The sequence below is a fragment of the Carex rostrata genome, unplaced genomic scaffold (genome assembly GCF_964058835.1).
Source record: "Carex rostrata unplaced genomic scaffold, lpCarRost1.2 SCAFFOLD_49, whole genome shotgun sequence".
Lineage (NCBI taxonomy): Eukaryota > Viridiplantae > Streptophyta > Magnoliopsida > Poales > Cyperaceae > Carex > Carex rostrata.
In genome coordinates, this window is record NW_027601184.1 from 29,051 (window position 1) to 55,689 (window position 26,639).

General features: G+C 37.9%; 1 protein-coding gene and 3 non-coding genes across 4 annotated transcripts; 2 read left to right on the forward strand and 2 right to left on the reverse strand.

The window, feature by feature from the left end:
* Positions 1-417: 417 nt before the first annotated feature.
* Positions 418-488, reverse strand: TRNAC-GCA (transfer RNA cysteine (anticodon GCA)). The gene has a single exon. It is a non-coding gene; the product is annotated as a tRNA-Cys (tRNA).
* Positions 489-14,586: 14,098 nt separating this feature from the next.
* On the forward strand, positions 14,587-17,950 carry LOC144549733 (ATP synthase subunit alpha, chloroplastic). Its single transcript, XM_078298471.1, has 2 exons — positions 14,587-14,927; positions 15,759-17,950. The coding sequence occupies exon 2, from the start codon at positions 16,251-16,253 to the stop codon at positions 17,763-17,765; it is 1,515 nt and encodes a 504-aa protein (XP_078154597.1). The 5' UTR covers positions 14,587-14,927; positions 15,759-16,250; the 3' UTR covers positions 17,766-17,950.
* TRNAR-UCU (transfer RNA arginine (anticodon UCU)) lies at positions 17,896-17,967 on the reverse strand. The gene has a single exon. It is a non-coding gene; the product is annotated as a tRNA-Arg (tRNA).
* Positions 17,968-26,533: 8,566 nt separating this feature from the next.
* Positions 26,534-26,620, forward strand: TRNAS-GGA (transfer RNA serine (anticodon GGA)). The gene has a single exon. It is a non-coding gene; the product is annotated as a tRNA-Ser (tRNA).
* The last annotated feature ends 19 nt before the right edge of the window (positions 26,621-26,639 follow it).

Genomic DNA, 26,639 nt, shown 5'->3' on the forward strand with positions numbered 1-26,639 from the left:
AGGTAACATAAGATGTACGATAAAAAAATGTATGATAATTAGGAAGTCTTGATATTCCTTCGTGGAGTCCCTTCTTGAATCTTAGATTGAAAAAAAAAAAGAATGCCCTTTAGGGACCTTTCTTTGGATACCAAGATTTCTGACATCTTAGCCTCGTATTTTAAAATTCTCAAATCGAATCAATTAAGAACCAATTCAAATTCATATAATAAAAGAATAAGGAAACACTACCTCACCCCTATTGGTAACCCTTTTTGCCACTACCGCCAAAACAAACCCTAGTTTGAGGATAGAACTATGGTATGGTTTCTCCAAACCCAGTATCGGCAGGCCTAGTTACTCTCTTGCCCGAACTTATGCGAAGTAAAAATTTATAGAATTCGATCAGTACTATAAAACCTAAGTATTTTATTGATCAGGCGGCACCCAGATTTGAACTGGGGATAAAGGATTTGCAGTCCCCTGCCTTACCGCTTGGCCATGCCGCCAAAAAATCCGATCGAAAATCTAGAAAACAGCAAGTATTCATCCACGTTTTCTTACGAAAAGCCCCTTTATTTTATTTGGAATATAATTCTACTTACTTTTTTCCAATCTTTTTCAAAAAATCTATTCCTGCTTTTTTTGATCCAGTTTCGATTATTCTCCTCGATAGAAGATTCTATCTTAAAACATACATTGCTAACACAATAAAACTTTCCGTTTCTTTCTATTGAGATGAAAAAGGAGAAAAAGTGGATTTCTAGTCACAGGCTGCAAAATTCAGAACAAATTGGAACCGTTAACTAGAATTCTCTTTTTTTTTTTTGAATTGCAGTAGTGAACGACTCTTAAATCGGTATTCTCTCCCTCCCCCTTCCTTTTAATGGCATAATAAAATATTATGGCTTTATGCTTAATCCGTGTATAGGTAAACTTTAGGTCCGAACAGCATTATTATCCAAAGATCCCCTTTATGTACATATCTCTATGGGGAATCGTGCTTTAATTTTTCAAAGCATTAAATGAAATATCTTGAATAAAAAAAGGAAATTTGCTCTGATATAGAGTATAACCTGACTATCTTGGCCTATCCAAGTGAAATTACGATAAAAGAAAAGCATGGATATGGGGAGAGGTGGATAACTAGATTGGCATGTACTTAAAAAAGGGACTTACTTTATTTTAGAATTCCACAATGAAATACTCAATTTTCTAGCAATTATACTACTCCGATCCAAAATAAAAAAGAACCCTCAAATTATTTTTAGAAATTAAAGTAAGCACGCTATTCTAAATCGAAGTAAAGTCAAACTTTCTAGTGTATTATATTATGGCTTTATTACATTCATAGAAAGGAGATAAAATGAGAAATCTTTGCCATCCAATCTGATTAGAATATCATAAAGTATAAGTGGCATAATTTTTTTTGTAGGAATGTTTTATCAATTCATTTTCATTTCATTTGTACCCCTGGCAAACTCGAACTTTCGTCGAAATGGTCTCTATTCATATGTATGAAATACATATATGAAATACGTATGTGGAGTTCCCTAGAATTTCATGTGATTCAGTAAACAGAATATAGATTCCATGATTGCTAGATCGATCCATAGGGATTGATGAAGAGTGAGCTGATAATGGAATTTTTCTTTGATAAACAGGAAACTTAAGATTAAGATGCTCCGGAATGGAAACGAGGGAATGTCCACAATACCCGGATTTAGTCAGATCCAATTCGAGGGATTTTGTAGGTTCATTAATCAAGCCTTGGCAGAAGAACTTGACAAGTTTCCAACAATTAAAGATCCAGATCACGAAATTGCATTTCAATTATTTGCGAAAGGATATCAATTGCTAGAACCCTCGATAAAAGAAAGAGATGCTGTGTATGAATCACTCACCTATTCTTCCGAATTATATGTATCTGCTAGATTAATTTTTGGTTTCGATGTGCAAAAGCAAACCATTTCTATCGGAAACATTCCTATAATGAATTCCTTAGGAACCTTTATTATAAATGGAATATACCGAATTGTGATCAATCAAATATTGCTAAGTCCTGGTATTTACTACCGCTCGGAATTAGACCATAAGGGAACTTCTATCTACACCGGGACTATAATATCAGATTGGGGAGGGAGATCGGAATTAGCAATTGATAAAAAAGAAAGGATATGGGCTCGCGTGAGTAGAAAACAAAAAATATCTATTCTAGTTCTATCATCAGCTATGGGTTCGAATCTAAGAGAAATTCTAGATAATGTTTCCTACCCTGAAATTTTCTTGTCTTTCCCGAATGCTAAGGAGAAGAAGAGGATTGAGTCAAAAGAAAAAGCTATTTTGGAGTTTTATCAACAATTTGCTTGTGTAGGTGGGGACCTGGTATTTTCGGAGTCCTTATGTGAGGAATTACAAAAGAAATTTTTTCAACAAAAATGTGAATTAGGAAGGATTGGTCGACGAAATATGAATCGGAGACTTAATCTTGATATACCTCAGAACAATACATTCTTGTTACCACGAGATGTATTGGCCGCTACGGATCATTTGATTGGAATGAAATTTGGGACGGGTATACTTGACGATGACGATATGAATCACTTGAAAAATAAACGTATTCGTTCGGTTGCGGATCTGTTACAAGATCAATTCGGATTGGCTCTTGGTCGTTTACAACATGCAGTTCAAAAAACTATTCGTAGAGTATTCATACGTCAATCGAAACCGACTCCCCAAACTTTGGTAACTCCAACTTCAACTTCAATTTTATTAATAACTACTTATGAGACCTTTTTTGGCACATACCCGTTATCTCAAGTTTTTGATCAAACGAATCCATTGACACAAACTGTTCATGGGCGAAAAGTGAGTTGTTTAGGTCCTGGAGGGTTGACGGGGAGAACTGCAAGTTTTCGGAGCCGAGATATTCATCCGAGTCACTATGGGCGTATTTGTCCAATTGACACGTCTGAAGGAATCAATGTTGGACTTACTGGATCCTTAGCAATTCATGCGAGAATTGATCACTTGTGGGGATCCATAGAGAGTCCGTTTTATGAAATATCTGCTGAGAAAGCAAAAGAAAAAAAAGAGAGACAGGTGGTTTATCTATCACCAAATAGAGATGAATATTATATGATAGCAGCAGGAAATTCTTTGTCCTTGAATCAAGGTATTCAGGAAGAACAGGTTGTTCCAGCTAGATACCGTCAAGAATTCTTGACTATTGCATGGGAACAGATTCATGTTAGAAGTATTTTTCCTTTCCAATATTTTTCTATTGGGGGTTCTCTCATTCCTTTTATTGAGCACAATGATGCGAATCGGGCTTTAATGAGTTCTAATATGCAGCGCCAAGCAGTTCCGCTTTCTCGGTCCGAGAAATGCATTGTTGGAACTGGATTGGAACGCCAAACAGCTCTAGATTCGAGGGTTTCCGTTATAGCCGAACGGGAGGGAAAGATCATTTCTACTGATAGTCATAAGATCCTTTTATCAAGTAGTGGGAAGACTGTAAGTATTCCTTTAGTTAACCACCGTCGCTCTAACAAAAATACTTGTATGCACCAAAAACCTCGGGTTCCACGGGGTAAATCCATTAAAAAAGGACAAATTTTAGCAGAAGGAACTGCTACAGTTGGGGGGGAACTTGCTTTAGGAAAAAACGTATTAGTAGCTTATATGCCATGGGAAGGTTACAATTTTGAAGACGCAGTACTAATTAGCGAACGTTTGGTATATGAGGATATTTATACCTCTTTTCACATCCGGAAATATGAAATTCAGACGGATACGACAAGCCAAGGCTCCGCTGAAAAAATCACTAAAGAAATACCACATCTAGAAGAACATTTACTCCGCAATTTGGACAGAAATGGAGTTGTTAGGTTGGGATCCTGGGTAGAAACTGGTGATATTTTAGTAGGTAAATTAACGCCTCAGATAGCGAGCGAATCGTCGTATATCGCGGAAGCTGGATTATTACGGGCCATATTTGGCCTTGAGGTTTCCACTTCAAAAGAAACTTCTCTGAAATTACCTATAGGTGGAAGAGGGCGCGTTATCGATGTGAAATGGATCCAAAGGGACCCCCTCGACATAATGGTTCGTGTATATATTTTACAGAAACGTGAAATCAAAGTTGGGGATAAAGTAGCCGGAAGACATGGGAATAAAGGGATCATTTCCAAAATTTTGCCTAGGCAAGATATGCCCTATTTGCAAGATGGAACACCCGTTGATATGGTCTTCAATCCCTTAGGAGTACCCTCCCGAATGAATGTGGGACAAATATTTGAAAGCTCGCTCGGATTAGCGGGGGATCTGCTAAAGAAACATTATAGAATAGCACCCTTTGATGAGAGATATGAGCAAGAGGCTTCAAGAAAACTTGTGTTTTCAGAATTATATGAAGCCAGTAAAGAAACAAAAAATCCATGGGTATTTGAACCTGAGTACCCGGGAAAAAGCAGAATATTTGATGGAAGAACAGGCGACCCCTTTGAGCAACCTGTTCTAATAGGGAAGTCCTATATCTTAAAATTAATTCATCAAGTTGATGAGAAAATTCATGGGCGTTCTACTGGGCCCTACTCACTTGTTACACAACAACCCGTTAGAGGAAGAGCCAAGCAAGGGGGACAACGAGTAGGAGAAATGGAAGTTTGGGCTTTAGAAGGATTTGGTGTTGCTCATATTTTACAAGAGATACTTACTTATAAATCTGACCATCTTATAGCTCGCCAAGAAATACTTAATGCTACGATCTGGGGAAAAAGAATACCTAATCATGAGGATCCTCCAGAATCTTTTCGAGTGCTCGTTCGAGAACTACGATCTTTGGCTCTAGAACTGAATCATTTCCTTGTATCTGAAAAGAACTTCCAGGTTAATAGGGAGGAAGTTTGATCGGAATAAATATAAATTCTTTTCTTATTTCTATTTTATGATTGACCAATATAAACATCAACAACTTCAAATTGGACTCGTTTCCCCTCAACAAATAAAGGCTTGGGCTAACAAAAACCTACCTAATGGAGAAGTCGTTGGCGAAGTCACAAGGCCCTCTACTTTTCATTATAAAACCGATAAACCAGAAAAAGATGGATTGTTTTGCGAAAGAATCTTTGGACCCATAAAAAGCGGGATTTGCGCTTGTGGCAATTCTCGAGCGAGCAGAGCTGAAAACGAAGACGAAAGATTTTGCCAAAAATGCGGGGTAGAATTTGTGGATTCTCGGATACGAAGATATCAAATGGGATACATCAAACTCGCATGTCCCGTGACTCATGTGTGGTATTTGAAAGGTCTTCCTAGTTATATCGCGAATCTTTTAGATAAACCTCTTAAGAAGTTGGAGGGCCTAGTATACGGCGATTTCTCTTTTGCTAGGCCCAGCACTAAAAAACCTACTTTTTTACGATTACGAGGTTTATTCGAAGAGGAAATTGCATCCTGTAACCACAGCATTTCTCCCTTTTTTTCTACCCCAGGCTTTGCAACATTTCGAAATCGGGAAATTGCGACAGGAGCAGGTGCTATTAGAGAACAATTAGCAGATTTGGATTTGCGAATTATTATAGAGAATTCTTTGGTCGAATGGAAGGAATTAGAAGACGAGGGGTATAGTGGAGATGAATGGGAAGATAGAAAAAGACGAATAAGAAAAGTTTTTTTGATTAGACGCATGCAATTGGCGAAACATTTTATTCAAACAAATGTAGAACCAGAATGGATGGTTTTGTGCTTATTACCGGTTCTTCCTCCCGAATTGAGACCTATTGTTTATAGGTCTGGAGATAAAGTAGTGACTTCAGACATTAATGAACTTTATAAGAGAGTTATCCGTCGGAACAACAATCTTGCTTATCTATTAAAAAGAAGTGAATTAGCGCCAGCAGATTTAGTAATGTGCCAGGAAAAATTGGTACAAGAAGCCGTGGATACACTTCTTGATAGTGGGTCCCGCGGGCAACCGACGAGGGATGGTCACAATAAAGTATACAAATCACTTTCAGATGTAATTGAAGGTAAAGAGGGAAGGTTTCGCGAGACTCTGCTTGGGAAACGGGTCGATTACTCGGGGCGTTCTGTCATTGTTGTGGGTCCTTCGCTTTCATTACATCAATGTGGATTACCTCTAGAGATAGCAATAAAGCTTTTTCAGCTATTTGTAATTCGGGATTTAATCACGAAACGCGCCACTTCTAATGTCAGGATTGCTAAAAGGAAAATTTGGGAAAAGGAACCCATTGTATGGGAAATACTTCAAGAAGTTATGCGGGGACATCCTGTACTGTTAAATAGAGCACCTACCCTGCATAGATTAGGCATACAGGCCTTTCAACCCACTTTAGTAGAGGGGCGTACTATTTCTTTACACCCATTAGTGTGTAAGGGTTTCAATGCGGACTTTGATGGAGATCAAATGGCTGTTCATCTACCTTTATCCTTGGAAGCTCAGGCGGAAGCCCGTTTACTTATGTTTTCTCATATGAATCTCTTATCTCCCGCTATTGGAGATCCTATTTGCGTACCAACCCAAGACATGCTTATCGGGCTTTATGTATTAACGATTGGAAAGCGTCGAGGTATTTGTGCAAATAGATATAATAGTTGCAGAAACTATCCAAATCTAAAAGTAAATTACAATAATAATAATTCTAAGTATAGGAAAGATAAAGAACCCCATTTTTCTAGTTCTTATGATGCACTGGGAGCTTATAGACAAAAACTAATCAGTTTAGATAGTCCCTTGTGGCTACGATGGAACCTGGATCAACGCGTCATTGGGTCAAGAGAAGTTCCGATTGAAGTTCAATATGAATCTTTGGGGACTTATCATGAGATTTATGCCCACTATCTAATAATGGGAAATAGAAAAAAAGAAATTCGTTCTATATACATTCGAACCACTCTTGGTCATATTTCTTTTTATAGAGAAATAGAGGAAGCCATACAAGGATTTAGTCAAGCCTATTCATACACTACCTAAACAAGGAAGTTAGATTCGGCGATGCCCCTCCCCTTTCGGGGGGCATTCCGATTTCCCTAGTATCATGATTATTTGCCGCGCGAATCCAGATTGAGATTGAGGAAATTAAGTTAATTAAATTTTCGAATCACTGACTCAGGCCCATTGTCGAATCCTACTCAGCAATTGTCGAATCCTACTCAGCCGAAAAGGGGGTACTTATGTATGGCGGAACGGGCCAATCTGGTCTTTCATAATAAAGAGATAGACGGAACTGGTATGAAACGACTTATTAGCAGATTAATAGATCATTTCGGAATGGGATATACATCCCATATACTGGATCAACTAAAGACTCTGGGCTTCCATCAAGCCACTACTACATCGATTTCGTTAGGAATCGAGGATCTTTTAACAATACCCTCTAAGGGATGGTTAGTCCAAGACGCGGAACAACAGAGTTTTCTTTTGGAGAAACACTATTATTATGGGGCTGTACACGCGGTAGAAAAATTACGCCAATCCGTTGAGATATGGTATGCGACAAGTGAATATTTGAAACAAGAAATGAATTCGAATTTTCGGATAACGGATCCTTCTAATCCAGTCTATCTAATGTCTTTTTCAGGAGCCAGAGGAAATGCATCTCAAGTACACCAATTAGTAGGTATGAGAGGATTAATGTCGGACCCTCAAGGACAAATGATTGATTTACCTATTCAAAGCAATTTACGCGAGGGACTTTCTTTGACAGAATATATAATTTCCTGCTATGGAGCCCGCAAAGGGGTTGTAGATACTGCTGTACGAACAGCAGATGCTGGATATCTTACACGTAGACTTGTTGAAGTAGTTCAACATATTATTGTGCGTAGAAGAGATTGTGGTACTATCCGAGGTATTTCTGTAAGTCCTCAAAATGGGATGACGGAAAAACTTTTTGTCCAAACACTAATTGGTCGTGTATTAGCAGACGATATATATATCGGTTCACGATGCATTGCCGCGCGAAATCAAGATATTGGAATTGGATTAGTCAATCGATTCATAACTGCCTTTCGAGCACAACCATTTCGAGCACAACCAATATATATTAGAACCCCCTTTACTTGCCGGAGTACTTCTTGGATCTGCCAATTATGCTATGGCCGGAGTCCTACTCATAGTGATCTGGTCGAATTGGGAGAAGCCGTAGGTATTATTGCGGGTCAATCAATTGGGGAGCCAGGGACTCAACTAACATTAAGAACTTTTCATACTGGCGGAGTATTCACAGGGGGTACTGCCGACCTTGTACGATCCCCTTCGAATGGAAAAATCCAATTCAATGAGAATTTGGTTCACCCCACACGTACCCGTCATGGACAGCCTGCTTTTCTATGTTATATAGACTTGCATGTAACTATTCAGAGTCAAGATATTCTATATAGTGTGAATATTCCCTCAAAAAGCTTGATTCTAGTGCAAAATGATCAATATGTAAAATCCGAACAAGTAATTGCGGAGATTCGTGCCGGAACGTCCACTTTACATTTTAAAGAAAGGGTACAAAAGCATATTTATTCTGAATCAGACGGCGAAATGCACTGGAGTACTGATGTTTACCATGCGCCCGAATATCAATATGGTAATCTTCGTCGATTACCAAAAACAAGCCATTTATGGATATTGTCAGTAAGTATGTGCAGATCCAGTATAGGGTCTTTTTCACTCCACAATGATCAAGATCAAATGAATACTTATGGTAAAAAAGATAGGGAAATTCTTGATTATTCAACGTCGGATCGAATCATGTCCAATGGCCATTGGAATTTTATCTATCCTTCTATTTTTCAAGATAATTCAGATTTGTTGGCGAAAAAGCGAAGAAATAGGTTCCTCATTCCATTACAATATCATCACGAACAAGAGAAAGAACTAATATCCTGTTTTGGGATTTCGATTGAAATCCCCTTTATGGGTGTTTTACGTAGAAATACTATTTTTGCTTATTTTGACGATCCACGATACAGAAAAGATAAAAAGGGTTCAGGAATTGTTAAATTTAGATATAGGACCCTAGAAGAAGAATATAGGACTCGAGAGGAAGACTCAGAAGAGGAATATGAGACCCTAGAAGACGAATACAGGACCCGAGAGGACGAATATGAAACCCTATCTAAATATGGAATCCTAGAAGACGAATACGAATATGAAACCCTAGAAGACGAATATGGGAGCCCAGAAAACGAATATGGGAACCCAGAGAACGAATATAGGACTTTAGAGAAAGACTCAGAAGAGGAATATGGGAACGCAGAAAGCAAATATAGGACCCAAGAGGACGAATATGGAACTCTAGAGGAAGACTCAGAAGACGAATATGGCAGCCCCGGAGAAAGCGCAGAGGACAAATATGGGACTTTAGAGGAAGACTCAGAAGAAGACTCAGAGGACGAATACGAGAGCCCAGAGGAAGATTCCATCTTAAAAAAAGAGGGTTTGATTGAGCATCGAGGAACAAAAGAATTTAGTCTAAAATACCAAAAAGAAGTAGATCGGTTTTTTTTCATTCTTCAAGAACTGCATATCTTGCCGAGATCTTCATCCCTAAAGATACTTGACAATAGTATTATTGGAGTGGATACACAACTCACAAAAAATACAAGAAGTCGACTAGGCGGACTGGTCCGAGTGAAGAGAAAAAAAAGCCATACGGAACTCAAAATATTTTCCGGAGATATTCATTTTCCTGAAGAGGCAGATAAGATATTAGGTGGCTGTTTGATACCGCCAGAAAGACAAAAAAAAGATTCTAAGGAATCAAAAAAAAGGAAAAATTGGGTCTATGTTCAACGGAAAAAAATTCTCAAGAGCAAGGAAAAGTATTTTGTTTCCGTTCGCCCTACAGTGGCATACGAAATGGACGAAGGAAGAAATTTAGCAACACTTTTCCCGCAGGATCTCTTGCAAGAAGAAAATAATCTCCAACTTCGACTTGTCAATTTTATTTCTCATGAAAATAGCAAGTTAACTCAAAGAATTTATCACACAAATAGTCAATTTGTTAGAACTTGCTTAGTAGTGAATTGGGAACAAGAAGAAAAAGAAAAGGCTGGTGCTTCCCTTGTTGAGGTAAGAGCAAATGATCTTATTCGCGATTTCCTAAGAATTGAGTTAGTCAAGTCCACTATTTCGTATACACGAAAAAGGTATGATAGGACAAGTGCAGGACCGATTCCCCATAATAGGTTAGATCGCGCCAATATGAATTCTTTTTATTCCAAGGCGAAGATTGAATCACTTAGCCAACATCAAGAAGCTATTGGCACCTTGTTGAATCGAAATAAAGAATACCACTCTTTGATGATTTTGTCGGCATCCAACTGTTCTCGAATTGGTTTATTCAAGAATTCAAAACATCCCAATGCGATAAAAGAATGGAATCCTAGAATTCCTATTCGAGAAATTTTTGGGCCCTTAGGCGCTATTGTAGCTAGTATATCGCATTTTTATTCATCTTACTATTTACTAACGCATAATAAAATCCTGTTAAAAAAATATTTGTTCCTTGACAATTTGAAACAAACCTTCCAAGTACTTCAAGGACTTAAATACTCTTTAATAGATGAAAATAAAAGGATTTCTAATTTCGATAGTAACATAATGTTGGATCCATTCCTTTTGAATTGTCACTTTGTCCATCATGATTCTTGGGAAGAGACATGGGCAATAATTCACCTTGGACAATTTATTTGTGAAAATGTATGTCTATTTAAATCGCACATAAAAAAATCTGGTCAAATTTTCATTGTAAATATGGATTCCTTTGTTATAAGAGCAGCTAAACCTTATTTGGCCACTACAGGAGCAACTGTTAATGGTCATTATGGAGAAATCCTTTACAAGGGAGATAGGTTAGTTACGTTTATATATGAAAAATCGAGATCTAGTGACATAACGCAAGGTCTTCCAAAAGTGGAACAAATCTTTGAAGCGCGTTCAATTGATTCATTATCCCCGAATCTCGAAAGGAGAATTGAGGATTGGAATGAGCGTATACCAAGAATTCTTGGGGTCCCTTGGGGATTCTTGATTGGAGCTGAGCTAACCATAGCCCAAAGTCGTATCTCTTTGGTTAATAAAATCCAAAAGGTTTATCGATCCCAAGGGGTACAGATCCATAATAGACATATAGAGATTATTATACGCCAAGTAACATCAAAAGTGCGGGTTTCCGAAGATGGAATGTCTAATGTTTTTTCACCTGGGGAATTAATCGGACTATTGCGAGCGGAACGAGCAGGGCGAGCTTTGGATGAATCGATCTATTATCGGGCAATCTTATTGGGAATAACAAGGGCTTCCCTGAATACCCAAAGTTTCATATCTGAAGCAAGTTTTCAAGAAACTGCTCGAGTTTTAGCAAAAGCTGCCCTACGAGGTCGCATTGATTGGTTGAAAGGCTTGAAAGAAAACGTAGTTCTGGGGGGGATTATACCTGTTGGTACCGGATTCCTAAAATTTGTGCATCGTTCCCCACAAGACAAGAACCTTTATTTCGAAATTAAAAAAAAAAATCTATTCGCGTCGGAAATGAGAGATTTTTTGTTTCTCCATACAGAATTAGTTTCTTCAGATTCTGACGTAACAAACAATTTTTATGAGACATAAGAACCCCCATTTAACATTTAACCCTATATGATTTAAGGATACATAAAACATATTTTTTACTTTACTAGACTTTTGAACTTAGAACACTAACAGGTCAAATTTTAGATTTTTAAGATTTTTATTTTAATAAGTAAAACAAGTCAGTTAATTCATTAAGGTTATGTTTATACCATGTATCAATGGCCAACTCTTAGTACAAGGTTCCCTCGGAACAATTATTATTTATTTCAAGCTATTTCGGATCTTTCTTAATCTTCAAAAAGAAATAAATTCCGTAATGGAATGGTAGGATGAAAAAAAAAAAAGAAAAAATAAAGGAAGTGTGGAAAAAATGACAAGAAGATATTGGAACATCAATTTGAAAGAGATGATAGAAGCAGGAGTTCATTTTGGTCATGGTATTAAGAAATGGAATCCTAAAATGGCCCCTTACATTTCGGCAAAGCGTAAAGGTACTCATATTATAAATCTCGCTAGAACGGCTCGTTTTTTATCAGAAGCTTGTGATTTAGTTTTTGATGCAGCAAGTCAGGGAAAAAGTTTCTTAATTGTTGGTACCAAAAAAAGAGCAACAGATTTAGTAGCATCAGCTGCAATAAGGGCTCGTTGTCATTATGTTAATAAAAAGTGGTTCAGTGGTATGTTAACGAATTGGTCGATTACGAAAACTAGACTTTCTCAATTTAGAGACTTAAGAGCAGAAGAAAAAATGGGAAAATTCCACCATCTCCCAAAAAGAGATGTGGCAATCTTGAAGAGAAAATTATCTACCTTGCAAAGGTATCTCGGCGGGATCAAATATATGACGAGATTGCCAGACATTGTGATCGTCCTTGATCAGCAAAAAGAGTATATAGCTCTTCGGGAATGTGCCATTTTGGGAATTCCTACTATTTCTTTAGTCGATACAAATTGTGACCCAGATCTCGCGAATATATCGATTCCAGCCAACGATGACACTATGACTTCAATTCGATTGATTCTTAACAAATTAGTATTTTCAATTTGTGAGGGCCGTTCTCTCTATATAAGAAATCGTTGATTAAGAATATATAGTGAATTCTTGGGCAACTGCGTAGATTTATGGAATCACTTACTATAACTATATCTTTTTTTTTTTGCATAGAATTTGTTTTGCATAGAAAAAAGAAGGGGAATATTGATATATATTAGAGGGTATTGATATATATTATGATCTGATGTGCTTTCTTGGTATCCTAAATATAAGATTAATACTTCAAGTTGCTGAGTTGAGAAAGAGATGGTTGAATCAAAAGAATTCCTTTTTTGAAGTTCAATTTTTATCAGAGGACAATATGAATATTATACCTTGTTCCATTAAAACACTCAAGGGGTTATACGATATATCGGGTGTAGAAGTAGGCCAACACTTCTATTGGCAAATAGGAGGTTTCCAAATTCATGCCCAAGTACTCATCACTTCTTGGGTCGTAATTACTATCTTGCTAGGTTCAGTTGTTATAGCTGTTCGGAATCCACAAACCATCCCGACCGACGGTCAGAATTTTTTTGAATATGTCCTTGAGTTTATTCGAGACTTGAGCAAAACTCAGATTGGAGAAGAATATGGTCCCTGGGTTCCCTTTATTGGAACTATGTTCCTTTTTATTTTTGTTTCGAATTGGTCGGGTGCTCTTTTACCTTGGAAAATTATAGAGTTACCCCATGGGGAATTAGCAGCGCCCACGAATGATATAAATACTACTGTTGCTTTAGCTTTACTCACGTCAGCGGCATATTTTTATGCTGGTCTTAGCAAAAAAGGATTGAGCTATTTCGAGAAATATATTAAACCAACTCCAATCCTTTTACCAATTAACATCCTAGAAGATTTCACAAAACCATTATCGCTTAGCTTTCGACTTTTCGGGAATATATTGGCGGATGAATTAGTCGTTGTTGTTCTTGTTTCTTTAGTCCCCTTAGTAGTCCCTATACCGGTCATGTTTCTTGGATTATTTACAAGCGGTATTCAAGCTCTTATTTTTGCAACATTAGCCGCAGCCTATATAGGTGAATCCATGGAGGGTCATCATTGAATTGACTCGTTTTGGAAATAGTATTTTTTTTTCAGCTTAGCTCAATTCATGCATGGTTCCAGATAATCTGCTTGGTTGCAAAAAAATAGTTAGAAATGCGTATGAATATACAACCTAGAGTTGTAGGAGAGAGAATAGACTATATTATGGAATTGTCAAAGTATATATGCATTAAGGAGGGTGGAGTCAGGCTAGATCTATACTATAATATCCTTAATGTCTATAAGTGGAGTCCTCTTTTATGCGGGTTTCCGCTTTAAGCAATGATTTTAGAATCCGATTCAATAGAAAATGAGAAAATATGCAAACAAAATAGAAGAAACAAATGTATATAGGATATTATATATTCCTAGGTTAGATTCATTATCTAATCCGATATATGGATATGGAATTCCCTTCTATGTAGTTCGGACAATTCACATTATCATTTCAATTTGATTTCAATTTGTACTTTTTAGTTACTTCTCCCCAATAGAGCTTAGAAGTAAGAATTTATTGGTTGATTGTATCCTTAACCATTTCTTTTTTTTGACACGAGGAACTACTCACCATGAATCCACTAATTGCTGCTGCTTCTGTTATTGCTGCTGGATTGGCCGTAGGGCTTGCTTCTATTGGACCTGGAGTTGGTCAAGGTACTGCTGCAGGACAAGCTGTAGAAGGTATTGCGAGACAGCCAGAAGCAGAAGGTAAAATACGAGGTACTTTATTGCTTAGTCTAGCTTTTATGGAAGCTTTAACAATTTATGGACTAGTTGTGGCACTAGCGCTTTTATTTGCAAACCCTTTTGTTTAATCCTAAAAAAAAAGTTCTTTCGATTTCGATTAGATACTTTTTTCTTTTTTTAGTAACTTGGTATTTGCTTCCGCAATTCCAATTATATCAATACTTTATTTAATTTACTCCTATTTCCTTTTATTTTAGGAATTTTGGGAACATTTCAACAAAGGAAGTCTTTCACCGGTCAAACAAGACCTAAGACTTAATCTAAAAGAAATTACTAGATTGAATCTATTTGCATTAAAAAAACCGATCAAAAAAGGGCGAGCGAAGTAAGTGATCGAAAAACTTTGTTCTTTGTTCGTCCTATCTATAAGAGGAGAGCATATGAAAAATGTAACCCATTCTTTCGTTTTTTTAGCTCACTGGCCATCCGCTGGCAGTTTCGGGCTTAATACCGATATTTTAGCAACAAATCTAATAAATCTAACTGTAGTGGTTGGTGTTTTGATTTTTTTTGGAAAGGGAGTGTGTGCGAGTTGTCTATTTCAAGAATAGATTGGATCTATCCGGCTGCACTTTATAATATTTTTTAGTATTTTTCGGATAAATAAGAAAAGGGTGCACGATCTCGACGAATTACTTCTGAATAAATTCAGAAATCATATGGAAGAACCATAGCATTTCGCGACTCATTGGTAAATCAACTTTGATTCTCTATAAACCAAGAATGTGAGACCATTAACACGGTTAAAGCTAAACTGCTTGAAGTCCAGGCAAAAAGAGGTACTCTTTCTACAACTATATTAGTATTAGTACCGAAATACTTTAAATGGGAAATAGCTAATGTAAAATTTATCTGATATAGAACACTCATATCGATAAAATGGTTTGAACTATTTACTAGAAAAAAAAAAGGGGCACCCTACCCTTTTTTAACCAATGCCGAATCGACGACCTATGTATAAAAAAGAGAAATTTTTTGGATTTGAAGAAAAAAAAGAATTCTATTAATTTTCATTTTCCATTTATTTAGTTAGTTTTTCTTAATGAAATTGAAATTATTAACTAAAGGGCAAATACAAATAAAGAAACAACTTTGCTGACCATGATATAATATATTTTTATCTAGGCGGAAGAGTCCTCTTAATATTTATCTAGTCTTATATAGGTTTCGGTATATTGAAATATAAACATAAAAAAGAAGATAGAGGATAGGCTCATTACTTAAAAAAAAGATATGGAAATAGCTATAGCAAAAAAAGAAAAAAAGGAGCGTGAGAGCCAAATGAATCGAAAGATTCATGTTTGGTTCGGGAAGAGATCATAAAAGTTGTAAACTTACAAAATAATCTACTTTCATTAAAAGATTTATTAGATAATCGAAAACAGAGGATCTTGAGTACTATTCGAAATTCAGAAGAATTGCGTAGAGGGACTATTGAGCAACTCGAAAAAGCTCGGATTCGATTACAGAAAGTCGAACTAGAAGCGGATGAGTATCGAATGAATGGATACTCTGAGATAGAACGAGAAAAAGCAAATTTGATTAATGCTACTTCTATTAGTTTGGAACAATTAGAAAAGTCTAAAAACGAAACCCTTTATTTTGAAAAACAAAGAGCAATGAATCAGGTCCGACAGCGGGTTTTCCAACAAGCCGTACAAGGAGCTCTAGGAACTCTGAATAGTTGTTTGAATACCGAGTTACATTTCCGTACGATTCGTGCTAATATTGGCATTCTCGGGTCCCTGGAATGGAAGAGATAATTAAATTAATTAGGCCTTGAACTTCTACTTTCGTTTAGAATTTAGGCATTATTTTTCCCCTTGCTTCCGAAAAAAGAGTCAAGAAACACTAATGGCAACCCTTCGAGTCGACGAAATTCATAAAATTCTCCGCGAACGTATTGAACAATATAATAGGAAAGTAGGGATTGAGAATATAGGTCGCGTAGTTCAAGTGGGGGATGGGATTGCTCGTATTATAGGTCTTGGTGAAATAATGTCAGGTGAATTAGTCGAATTTGCAGAAGGTACTAGGGGTATTGCTCTGAATTTGGAATCCAAAAATGTTGGGATTGTATTAATGGGCGATGGGTTGATGATACAAGAGGGAAGTTTTGTAAAAGCAACAGGAAGAATTGCTCAGATACCCGTGAGTGAGGCTTACTTGGGTCGTGTTGTAAATGCTCTGGCTAAACCTATTGATGGGAAAGGCGAAATTCTAGCTTCCGAATCTCGCTTAATTGAATCTCCTGCTCCAAGTATAATTTCCAGGCGTTCCGTATACGAACCTCTTCAAACAGGGCTTATTGCTATCGATTCGATGATCCCTATAGGGCGCGGTCAGCGAGAGTTAATTATTGGGGACAGACAGACTGGCAAAACAGCAGTAGCCACAGATACAATTCTCAATCAAAAAGGGCAAGGTGTAATATGTGTTTATGTAGCTATCGGTCAAAGAGCATCCTCTGTGGCTCAAGTAGTAACTACTTTCCATGAGGAGGGGGCCATGGAATACACTATTGTAGTAGCTGAAATGGCGGATTCACCTGCTACATTACAATACCTCGCTCCTTATACGGGAGCAGCCCTGGCTGAGTATTTTATGTACCGCGAACGGCATACTTTAATAATTTATGATGATCTCTCCAAACAGGCACAAGCTTATCGCCAAATGTCCCTTCTACTAAGAAGACCTCCCGGCCGTGAGGCTTATCCAGGGGATGTTTTTTATTTGCATTCACGCCTTTTAGAAAGAGCCGCTAAATTAAATTCTCTTTTAGGCGAAGGAAGTATGACCGCTTTACCAATAGTTGAGACTCAATCTGGAGACGTTTCCGCCTATATTCCTACTAATGTAATCTCCATTACAGATGGACAAATATTCTTATCTGCGGATCTATTCAATGCCGGAATTCGACCCGCTATTAATGTGGGTATTTCTGTTTCCAGAGTAGGATCCGCGGCTCAAATTAAAGCTATGAAACAAGTAGCTGGCAAATCAAAATTGGAACTAGCTCAATTCGCAGAGTTACAAGCCTTTGCACAATTCGCCTCTGCTCTCGATAAAACAAGTCAGAATCAATTGGCAAGGGGTCGACGATTAAGGGAATTGCTTAAACAATCCCAGGCAAATCCTCTCCCAGTGGAAGAGCAGATAGCTACTATTTATACCGGAACAAGAGGATATCTTGATTCGTTAGAAATTGAACAGGTAAATAAATTTCTGGATGAGTTACGTAAACACCTAAAAGATACTAAACCTCAATTCCAAGAAATTATATCTTCTAGCAAGACATTCACCGAGCAAGCGGAAATCCTTTTGAAGGAAGCTATTCAGGAACAGCTGGAACGGTTTTCCCTTCAGTAACAAATAAATTTTGCATGTCTACTCTTGTTAGTAGAATAGGAATCGTTGAGAAAGATTTTTCATTTGAATCATGCAAAAAAGTTTTCTTTGTTTTTAGTATAGTTATTTAAAGAATAGATAGAAATAAGATTGCGTCCAATAGGATTTGAACCTATACCAAAGGTTTAGAAGACCTCTGTCCTATCCATTAGACAATGGACGCTTTTCTTTCGTATTTTATTCTTTCTTTTATTTTTTGTCTTGTTCCGAGAAAAAACTGTTAGACCAAAACTCTTTTAGGAAATCAAAAAATCCAGATACAAATGGATGATGTATATATCATGCATATATCATAAAGAAGGAGTATGGAGCCGGTAGTGGGAATCGAACCTGCAACCCCAAGGTTATGAGCCTTATGAGCTACCAAACTGCTCTATACTATTAAACTAAAGAGGGGTAACTAGTGGATAAAAGAGGGTTGGATACGCCCCTCTACCATATCTATACAAATAGAATAGTCCATTTATACAGAATGGTAAAGAGGGCTCCTCTATGATCATCAATTCCAGAAATCCATACAAATACGAAAGGGTATTTTATCCTTACCAACTGGATCTTGTTGCACCCGGTAACAAACATTCATAAACCATTTCTCGAAGTACGTGCCCGGATAGCCCAAAATCTCGATAGTTAGCTCTAGGTCTTCCGGTCAAAAAACAACGTCGATGAAGGCGTGTAGGTGCACTATTACGCGGTAGGGATTGCAATTTTTCTCGCATTTTCGTTTTTTCACTCAAACTCAAGGGAGAAACTTTGCTTCTTATCTTTTTTTTTAAAGATTGACGAATCAAATGATATTTCTGTTCTAATTTCTGCCGCTTCTTCTCCCTCTGAATCAAACTTTTTTTTGCCATAATGTGCCGTTGCTATTATTACCAAGTATGTGGTTCTAATCCTAGATGGAAAAATAAATAGAAAAAGAAATCTAAGAAGGCGGATCCTCCCTCTCTATCAAGAGTAATGAACTAGGTGCTGATACAGTACAAAAAAACAAACTAAATTAACCAAACTTGCCTGATGTTGAGGCAATCAAGAAAGCTGCATAAGTGAATATATAACCCACGGAAAAGTGAGCTAATCCAACCAATCTTGCTTGCACAATGGAAAGAGCCACGGGCTTATCTCTCCAGCGAATTAAATTAGCTAAAGGTGTGCGTTCATGAGCCCATGCTAAAGTCTCAATTAATTCCTGCCAATACCCACGCCAGGAAATTAAGAACATAAATCCAGTAGCCCAAACAAGATGTCCAAATAAGAACATCCACGCCCATACCGATAAACTATTCATCCCAAAAGGATTATATCCATTGATAAGTTGTGAAGAGTTTAACCATAGGTAATCTCTTAACCATCCCATCAAATAAGTGGAGGATTCATTAAATTGTGAAACGTTGCCCTGCCATAATGTGATATGTTTCCAATGCCAATAAAAAGTAACCCATCCAATGGTATTTAACATCCAGAAAACTGCCAAATAGAACGCGTCCCAAGCAGAAATATCACAAGTACCGCCGCGCCCTGGGCCGTCACAAGGAAAACTATACCCAAAATCCTTTTTATCCGGCATTAATTTGGAACCGCGTGCATCTAAAGCGCCCTTTACTAAAATCAATGTAGTTGTATGCAAACCTAGAGCAATAGCATGATGAACCAAGAAATCCCCAGGTCCTATTGTTAAGAAAAGCGAATTACTATTCTCATTAACAGCATTCAACCATCCGGGCAACCATAGGCTTCGACCCGCATTGAAAGCGGGGCCATTCGTTGAAGATAAGAGTATATCGAACCCATATGTCGTCTTGCCATGAGCAGATTGTATCCATTGGGCAAATATAGGTTCGATCAAGATTTGCTTTTCTGGAGTACCAAAAGCAAGCATGACGTCGTTATGAACATAAAGGCCCAAGGTATGGAATCCTAGAAAGAGGCTAGCCCAACTTAAATGAGATATGATAGCTTCTTTATGGTCTAACATTCTTGCCAATACATTATCCTCATTCTGTTCCGGATTGTAATCCCTAATGAAAAAAATAGCTCCATGAGCAAAAGCCCCTGTCATGATGAACCCTGCAATATATTGGTGATGAGTATATAAAGCAGCTTGAGTAGTAAAGTCTTGTGCTATGAATGCATAAGGAGGTAAAGAGTACATATGTTGAGCTACTAAGGAAGTAATAACCCCTAAAGAAGCTAGAGCAAGACCTAACTGAAAATGAATCGAATTGTTGATTGTGTCATAAAGGCCTTTATGCCCACGCCCTAATCGACCCCCCGGAGGAGTATGCGCTTCTAAAAGATCTTTGATACTGTGCCCAATTCCGAAGTTAGTTCGATACATGTGACCGGCAATGAGAAAAATAAATGCAATAGCTAAATGATGGTGAGCCATATCGGTCAGCCACAAACTTTGTGTTTGTGGATGGAATCCCCCAAGAAGAGTTAGAATGGCAGTTCCCGCTCCTTGAGCGGTACCAAATAAATGATTACTCGAATCAGGGTTTTGGGCATAAAGATTCCACTGACCCGTCAAAAGGGGTCCCAACCCCTGGGGATAGGGTAATACATCTAAGAAATTATTCCATCGAACGTACTCCCCCCTGGATGCGGGAATAGCAACATGAACTAAATGTCCTGTCCAAGCCAAAGAACTTACCCCGAAAAGTCCTGACAAATGATGATTGAGACGAGATTCCGCGTTTTTGAACCACGAAAGGCTTGGTTTCCATTTGGGTTGTAGATGTAACCAACCCGCTATTAAGGACAGCGTAGAAAGAAATAATAGAAAAAGAGCTCCAGTATAAAGATCTTCATTGGTGCGTAATCCTATTGTATACCACCACTGATAAACTCCAGAATAAGCGATATTCACTGGACCAGCAGCACCTCCTCGAGTAAAGGCTTCCACAGCGGGTTGACCAAAATGAGGATCCCAAATCGCATGAGCAATAGGTCTTACATGTAAAGGATCCTGTATCCATGATTCAAAATTTCCTTGCCAAGCTACATGAAACAGATTTCCGGACGTCCATAGAAAGATTATTGCTAACTGCCCAAAGTGAGAAGCAAAAATGTTCTGATAAAGACGTTCTTCAGTAATATCATCATGACTTTCGAAATCATGTGCGGTAGCAATACCAAACCAAATACGACGAGTAGTGGGGTCCTGAGCTAAGCCTTGGCTAAACCTGGGAAATCTTAATTCCATAATGCCTTTCAAATCCTCCTAGCCACTATCCTACTGCAATAATTCTCGCTAAGAAGAATGCCCATGTCGTGGCAATTCCACCCAGAAGGTAATGGGTTACTCCTACAGCACGTCCTTGTATAATGCTCAAGGCTCTAGGCTGAGTAGCAGGAGCAACTTTTAATTTGTTATGAGCCCAAACGATAGATTCAATGAGTTCTTGCCAATAACCACGGCCGCTGAATAAAAACATTAAACTGAAGGCCCAGACAAAATGAGCACCTAAGAAAAAAAGACCATATGCGGATAATGAAGAACCATAAGACTGAATGACTTGCGATGCCTGTGCCCACAAGAAATCTCGAAGCCACCCATTAATCGTAATGGAACTCTGTGCAAAATTTCCCCCTGTAATATGAGTTACCACCCCTTGATCACTTATAGTACCCCAAACATCCGACTGCATTTTCCAACTGAAATGGAAAATGACTACCGAAATTGCATTGTACATCCAGAATAAACCTAAGAAAACATGATCCCAGGCAGATACTTGACATGTTCCCCCTCGGCCAGGCCCATCGCAAGGAAAGCGAAAACCTAGATTTGCTTTATCGGGTATCAAACGGGAACTCCGAGCAAATAAAACACCTTTCAAAAGTATTAATACAGTCACATGGATGGTAAATGCATGAATGTGATGGACTAAAAAATCTGCGGTTCCTAATGGAATAGGTAACAAAGCCACTTTGCCACCTACTGCTACTAACTCGCCGCCTCCCCACGTTAAGCTGGTACTTGTTGTTGCACCAGGAGCTGTTACGCCAGGCGCAGTAGCATGGATATTTTGTACCCATTGAGCAAAGATAGGTTGTAATTGTATGGCGGTATCCGAAAACATATCTTGTGGACGGCCTAAAGCACTCATGGTATCATTATGAATGTACAAGCCAAAACTGTGAAAACCTAGAAATATACATACCCAGTTAAGGTGGGATATGATTGCATCGCGGTGTCTAAGGACGCGATCTAATAGATCGTTGTATCGAGTAGTTGGATCATAGTCTCTTACCATAAAAATTGCTGCATGTGCAGCAGCACCGACTATTAGAAATCCGCCAATCCACATGTGGTGTGTGAACAAGGAAAGTTGTGTACCATAGTCAGTAGCTAGGTATGGATAGGGAGGCATAGAGTACATATGATGAGCTACAACAATGGTTGTAGAGCCTAGCATAGCTAGGTTAAGAGATAATTGAGCATGCCATGACGTTGTTAAGATTTCATAAAGACCCTTATGGCCTTGTCCTGTAAATGGGCCCTTGTGAGCCTCCAAAATATCTTTAAGTCCATGGCCAATACCCCAGTTGGTCCTATACATATGACCTGCGATTAGGAAAAGAATAGCAATAGCTAAATGATGGTGCGCAATATCGGTCAGCCAGAGACCACCGGTTACTGGATCTAGTCCTCCGCGAAAAGTCAGAAATTCTGCGTATTTGGACCAATTTAAAGTGAAAAAAGGGGTTGCTCCTTCGGCAAAACTAGGATAAAGTTGAGCCAAAAGGTCCCGATTCAAGATAAATTCATGAGGAAGTGGTATCTCTTTAGGATCCACCCCAGCGTCAAGAAATTGGTTAATTGGTAAAGATACATGAATTTGGTGTCCCGCCCAAGAAAGAGACCCAAGTCCTAATAATCCCGCTAAGTGGTGATTCAACATGGATTCTACATCTTGGAACCAGGCCAATTTGGGAGCGGCTTTGTGATAATGGAACCAACCAGCAAAAAGCATTAACGCTGCAAAAATCAATGCACCAATTGCAGTACAATAGAGTTGTAATTCACTAGTTATTCCAGATGCTCGCCAAAGCTGAAAAAAACCAGAGGTTATTTGGATTCCTCGGAAACCCCCGCCTACATCACCATTCAATATTTCTTGCCCTACTATAGGCCAAACTACCTGAGCACTGGGTCCAATGTGAGTAGGATCACTTAGCCATGCTTCATAATTGGAAAAACGGGCACCATGAAAGTACATGCCACTCAACCAAAGAAAGATAATGGAGAGTTGCCCGAAATGAGCACTAAAGACTTTTCGAGAAATCTCCTCCAAATCACCAGTATGACTATCGAAATCGTGAGCATCAGCATGTAGGTTCCAGATCCAAGTGGTAGTATCAGGGCCCTTAGCTAGTGTTCTTGAGAAATGGCCGGGTCTGGCCCATTCCTCAAAAGATGTTTTTACAGGATCCCTATCCACAACAATTTTTACTTCTGGTTCCGGCGAACGAATAATCATTAAGTCCTCCTCTTTCCGGACAAGACATACAAAGAGACCCGCCAACTGTCTTTTTAGTGAATCTTTGAAAGATAGATTTTGAAAGATAGATATTGTGATTAGTTCTTTTCTTTACTATCTACCATCCTTCTATTTTTTTTAGTTATTCACTGGAGCAATTATATATTGAAGTCAATCCGAGGCAAGTGTTCGGATCTATTATGACATAAAGATTAGGTGCCTAACGGACATTGTTTATCTTGAAAAACAAATATTTCTCAACATAAGAAAAAATCTTTTTTAAATTTAAGAAACTTGTGTATTTTTTTTGAGGGCATAAGCTCCTATCTATATCTACTTTCCTTGAGCATAATATAGGTTTTTTTTATTTGATTCTAAATTCCAAGATAACTCATTAGAATTATTAATAAGATGGTCCTGATATATTAGCAATATTTAGATTGCCACCCTCTTTTTATTCACTTTATTACTTCTATTCTAGACCCTATCCCTATGGTTTATTCTTATGAAATATCATATAAAATAGAAGGTATAAGAAATGGATATAATGAAATTCTTGATTCGATCTTACGACCTAATTTATTTGATTAATGGATCAACAACCAAACCACCCATTTTATGAAAAAGAAGGAGCATGGTCTTATTCAAATTCAAAGCGCTTCGTAATCTTCAACCAGTTCTGTGCTTCAATATAATTTCCCGGAGTAAGCGCTATAGCTTGTTTCCAATACTCAGCAGCTTGATCAAACCAAGCTTCCGCAATTTCCGAATCACCCTGTAGAATGGCCTGTTCTCCTCGGTCGGAATAGGCAGTTCCTTCCCTTAGAACCGTACTTGAGAGTTTCCTACCTCATACGGCTCAGAAATTGCTATCTTAATTTCCCCTATCTTAACTGAATTCGATTTATCAAAAATCGATCCAATTTGTTCTTGGGTTAAGCAGAAGAAATTAATTACCTAAGTTTCAAACCCTAATTTTTATCAATAATCAGTTTGATCTTTTTTCCCACCTTCAGAAGAATGAAGCATAGATAGATATAGAGCCTTCGTTCAAATTTTCTGAAAGGTAACTATCCCGGTTTCATATATGAAATCTCTATAGAATCCTTGAAAAAGACTTTTTTCCATAAGAAAGAAAAAAGAACTTACTATCTTTGGGATCTGATACTACACCGCTGCTTAATCCCTTAGTGGATCGGCTCTATTACATAAGCGGATTCCTAAATTTTGCCCCATATCATGGGATAAGTAAGCAGTTTTTTTTTAGTTGTATCGACTCAGTCGCTCACTAATTGATCTTTACGGTGCTTTCTCTATCAATTTGAGAAACTTTATCCATAGAGTAGTAGTATAGGCCATACTTTCTTCGTTTTTTGATTCTCGTGAAGTGTCCTTCCTTCCTACAGCTGATAGGGAAAAATCGTTGTTTTTACGATCCCCATGTAGAAAGCCCTTTTTTTTCTAGTAAATACTAGAAAATTTGATCCTCTCTTTTTTTTTTCTTTCTATAGTGGAGATAGTCGCACGTAATGACAGATCACGGCCATATTATTAAAAGCTTGCGGTAAGAAGGGGTTTCGTTCTAGTGCCCGGAAATAATATTCCAAAGCCTTTGTATGCTCTCCATTGCTTGTGTGTATAAGGCCTATGTTATAGAGTATATAACTTCGATCATAGGGATCGATTTCTAGTCGCGTAGCTTCATAATAATTTTGCAAAGCTTCCGCATAATTTCCTTCGGATTGAGCCAACATCCGTTACGGTCGTTCATTCTATTCAAAAAATCTCCGTTCCAAAACCGTACATGAGGTTTTCATCTCATACGGCTCCTCCCTTCTGTACATAGTACTAAGCGAAATAATCTATAGAATCAAAATAGAATTAGTCCCGTCTCATTATGAACCGAAAGGGGCTGGTATTTTTCCAAGAAATCTCTAGCCAACCTTCCCACAAGAGGTTTTTCTTAACACCAATGAATTCTATTAATGCTAGAGGAAAACGATAGCTCCAATAATTTCTTTGTTCTCAACGCCTCCTATTTAGAGGAATTAGCTACTTCAACGATCTTTGATGGTTATAGGGGTATCCAAAGTACAAACCTGATGGTTGTTTGTTATCCCAACCATTCTTCCCAGCCCTGATACCGATCAGGAAAGGGGTAATTTCTAACAAAGTTTTTCTCTTGTTGATTCCTATTTCTAGGTGTAGTGCTTTTCTCCCCTATGCTGCCTACTGGTACTAATAGAGTAGGATTGGCCTGTAATCCATACCATACATAACCTATCCTGTAGGTGTAACCTTTCGCTCAATACTCAAATCTACAATTGAAGTATCTGAAGCCGCATCAATCGAGGATACACGACGGAAGGAATTGTTAGTTCGCCTCACCTTCCCGAAGCGAGGGTTTGTTTGCTTTACAAATTTTGTTCTCTCTATGCCAACCCCTTCTCTTTCTCGTAAGACTGAGGTATAGGTAGGGCTAAAAAAAAAAAGAGTCAAATCGCACCATCTCTATAATAAGTAAATGCCTTTTTTTCTCCTGAGGTTGTCGGAATTATTCGCAATAAAATATTGGCTACAATTGAGGAGGTCTTATCAATGAAATTTCCATTTACACGGGATCTAGGCATAATTCCCAACCCATTCTATATAGAATTGTTTTCATTCCTTCACAAAATAACATAAAAACAAACACATTCGATTCTTATAATTATAAATAGATTGATCCATATGCTCTAAATCCATATGCTTTAAATGGATAAGAGAGATATGGATTTTCCGCTCAGCTAAAATTGTATCCTTTTCCTTCTGTTTGGACACGAAGAGATATAAAATATTTGACTAAGACTGGATTTCATTCCACTTTCCTATTTCTGAACAACAACTTATGTCATCAACTATTTCGTGTTTTCAAAGTTATTAATTGTCTCATACCCTATTTTGGATTTCGATAGTATGGTGTAGCGTACCTTATGCAAACGGAATTCTAAGGTTTCTTTATTTTATTATGCAATAAGAAGAATTCTTCCATTCTCTTTTTCTTTGGTTGCGGGAAAACCAAAATTAAAACTTTTATTTTATAGCGAGCGCAATTCCTAGTAAAAAATCCTGTATCCTTCCACTTAGATCAAAAGGGATTTTTCCAATAGAACTATGGAACCCCCAAGCGGTTGCGGTTGTACCTGTACTGCAGGAATAAGAAAACTCGCTATTCACTCAGTTTATTTTCCATAATAAGATTATGTAGGAGAGATGGCCGAGCGGTTCAAGGCGTAGCATTGGAACTGCTATGTAGACTTTTGTTTACCGAGGGTTCGAATCCCTCTCTTTCCGTTTTTCTTAATTCATCAAC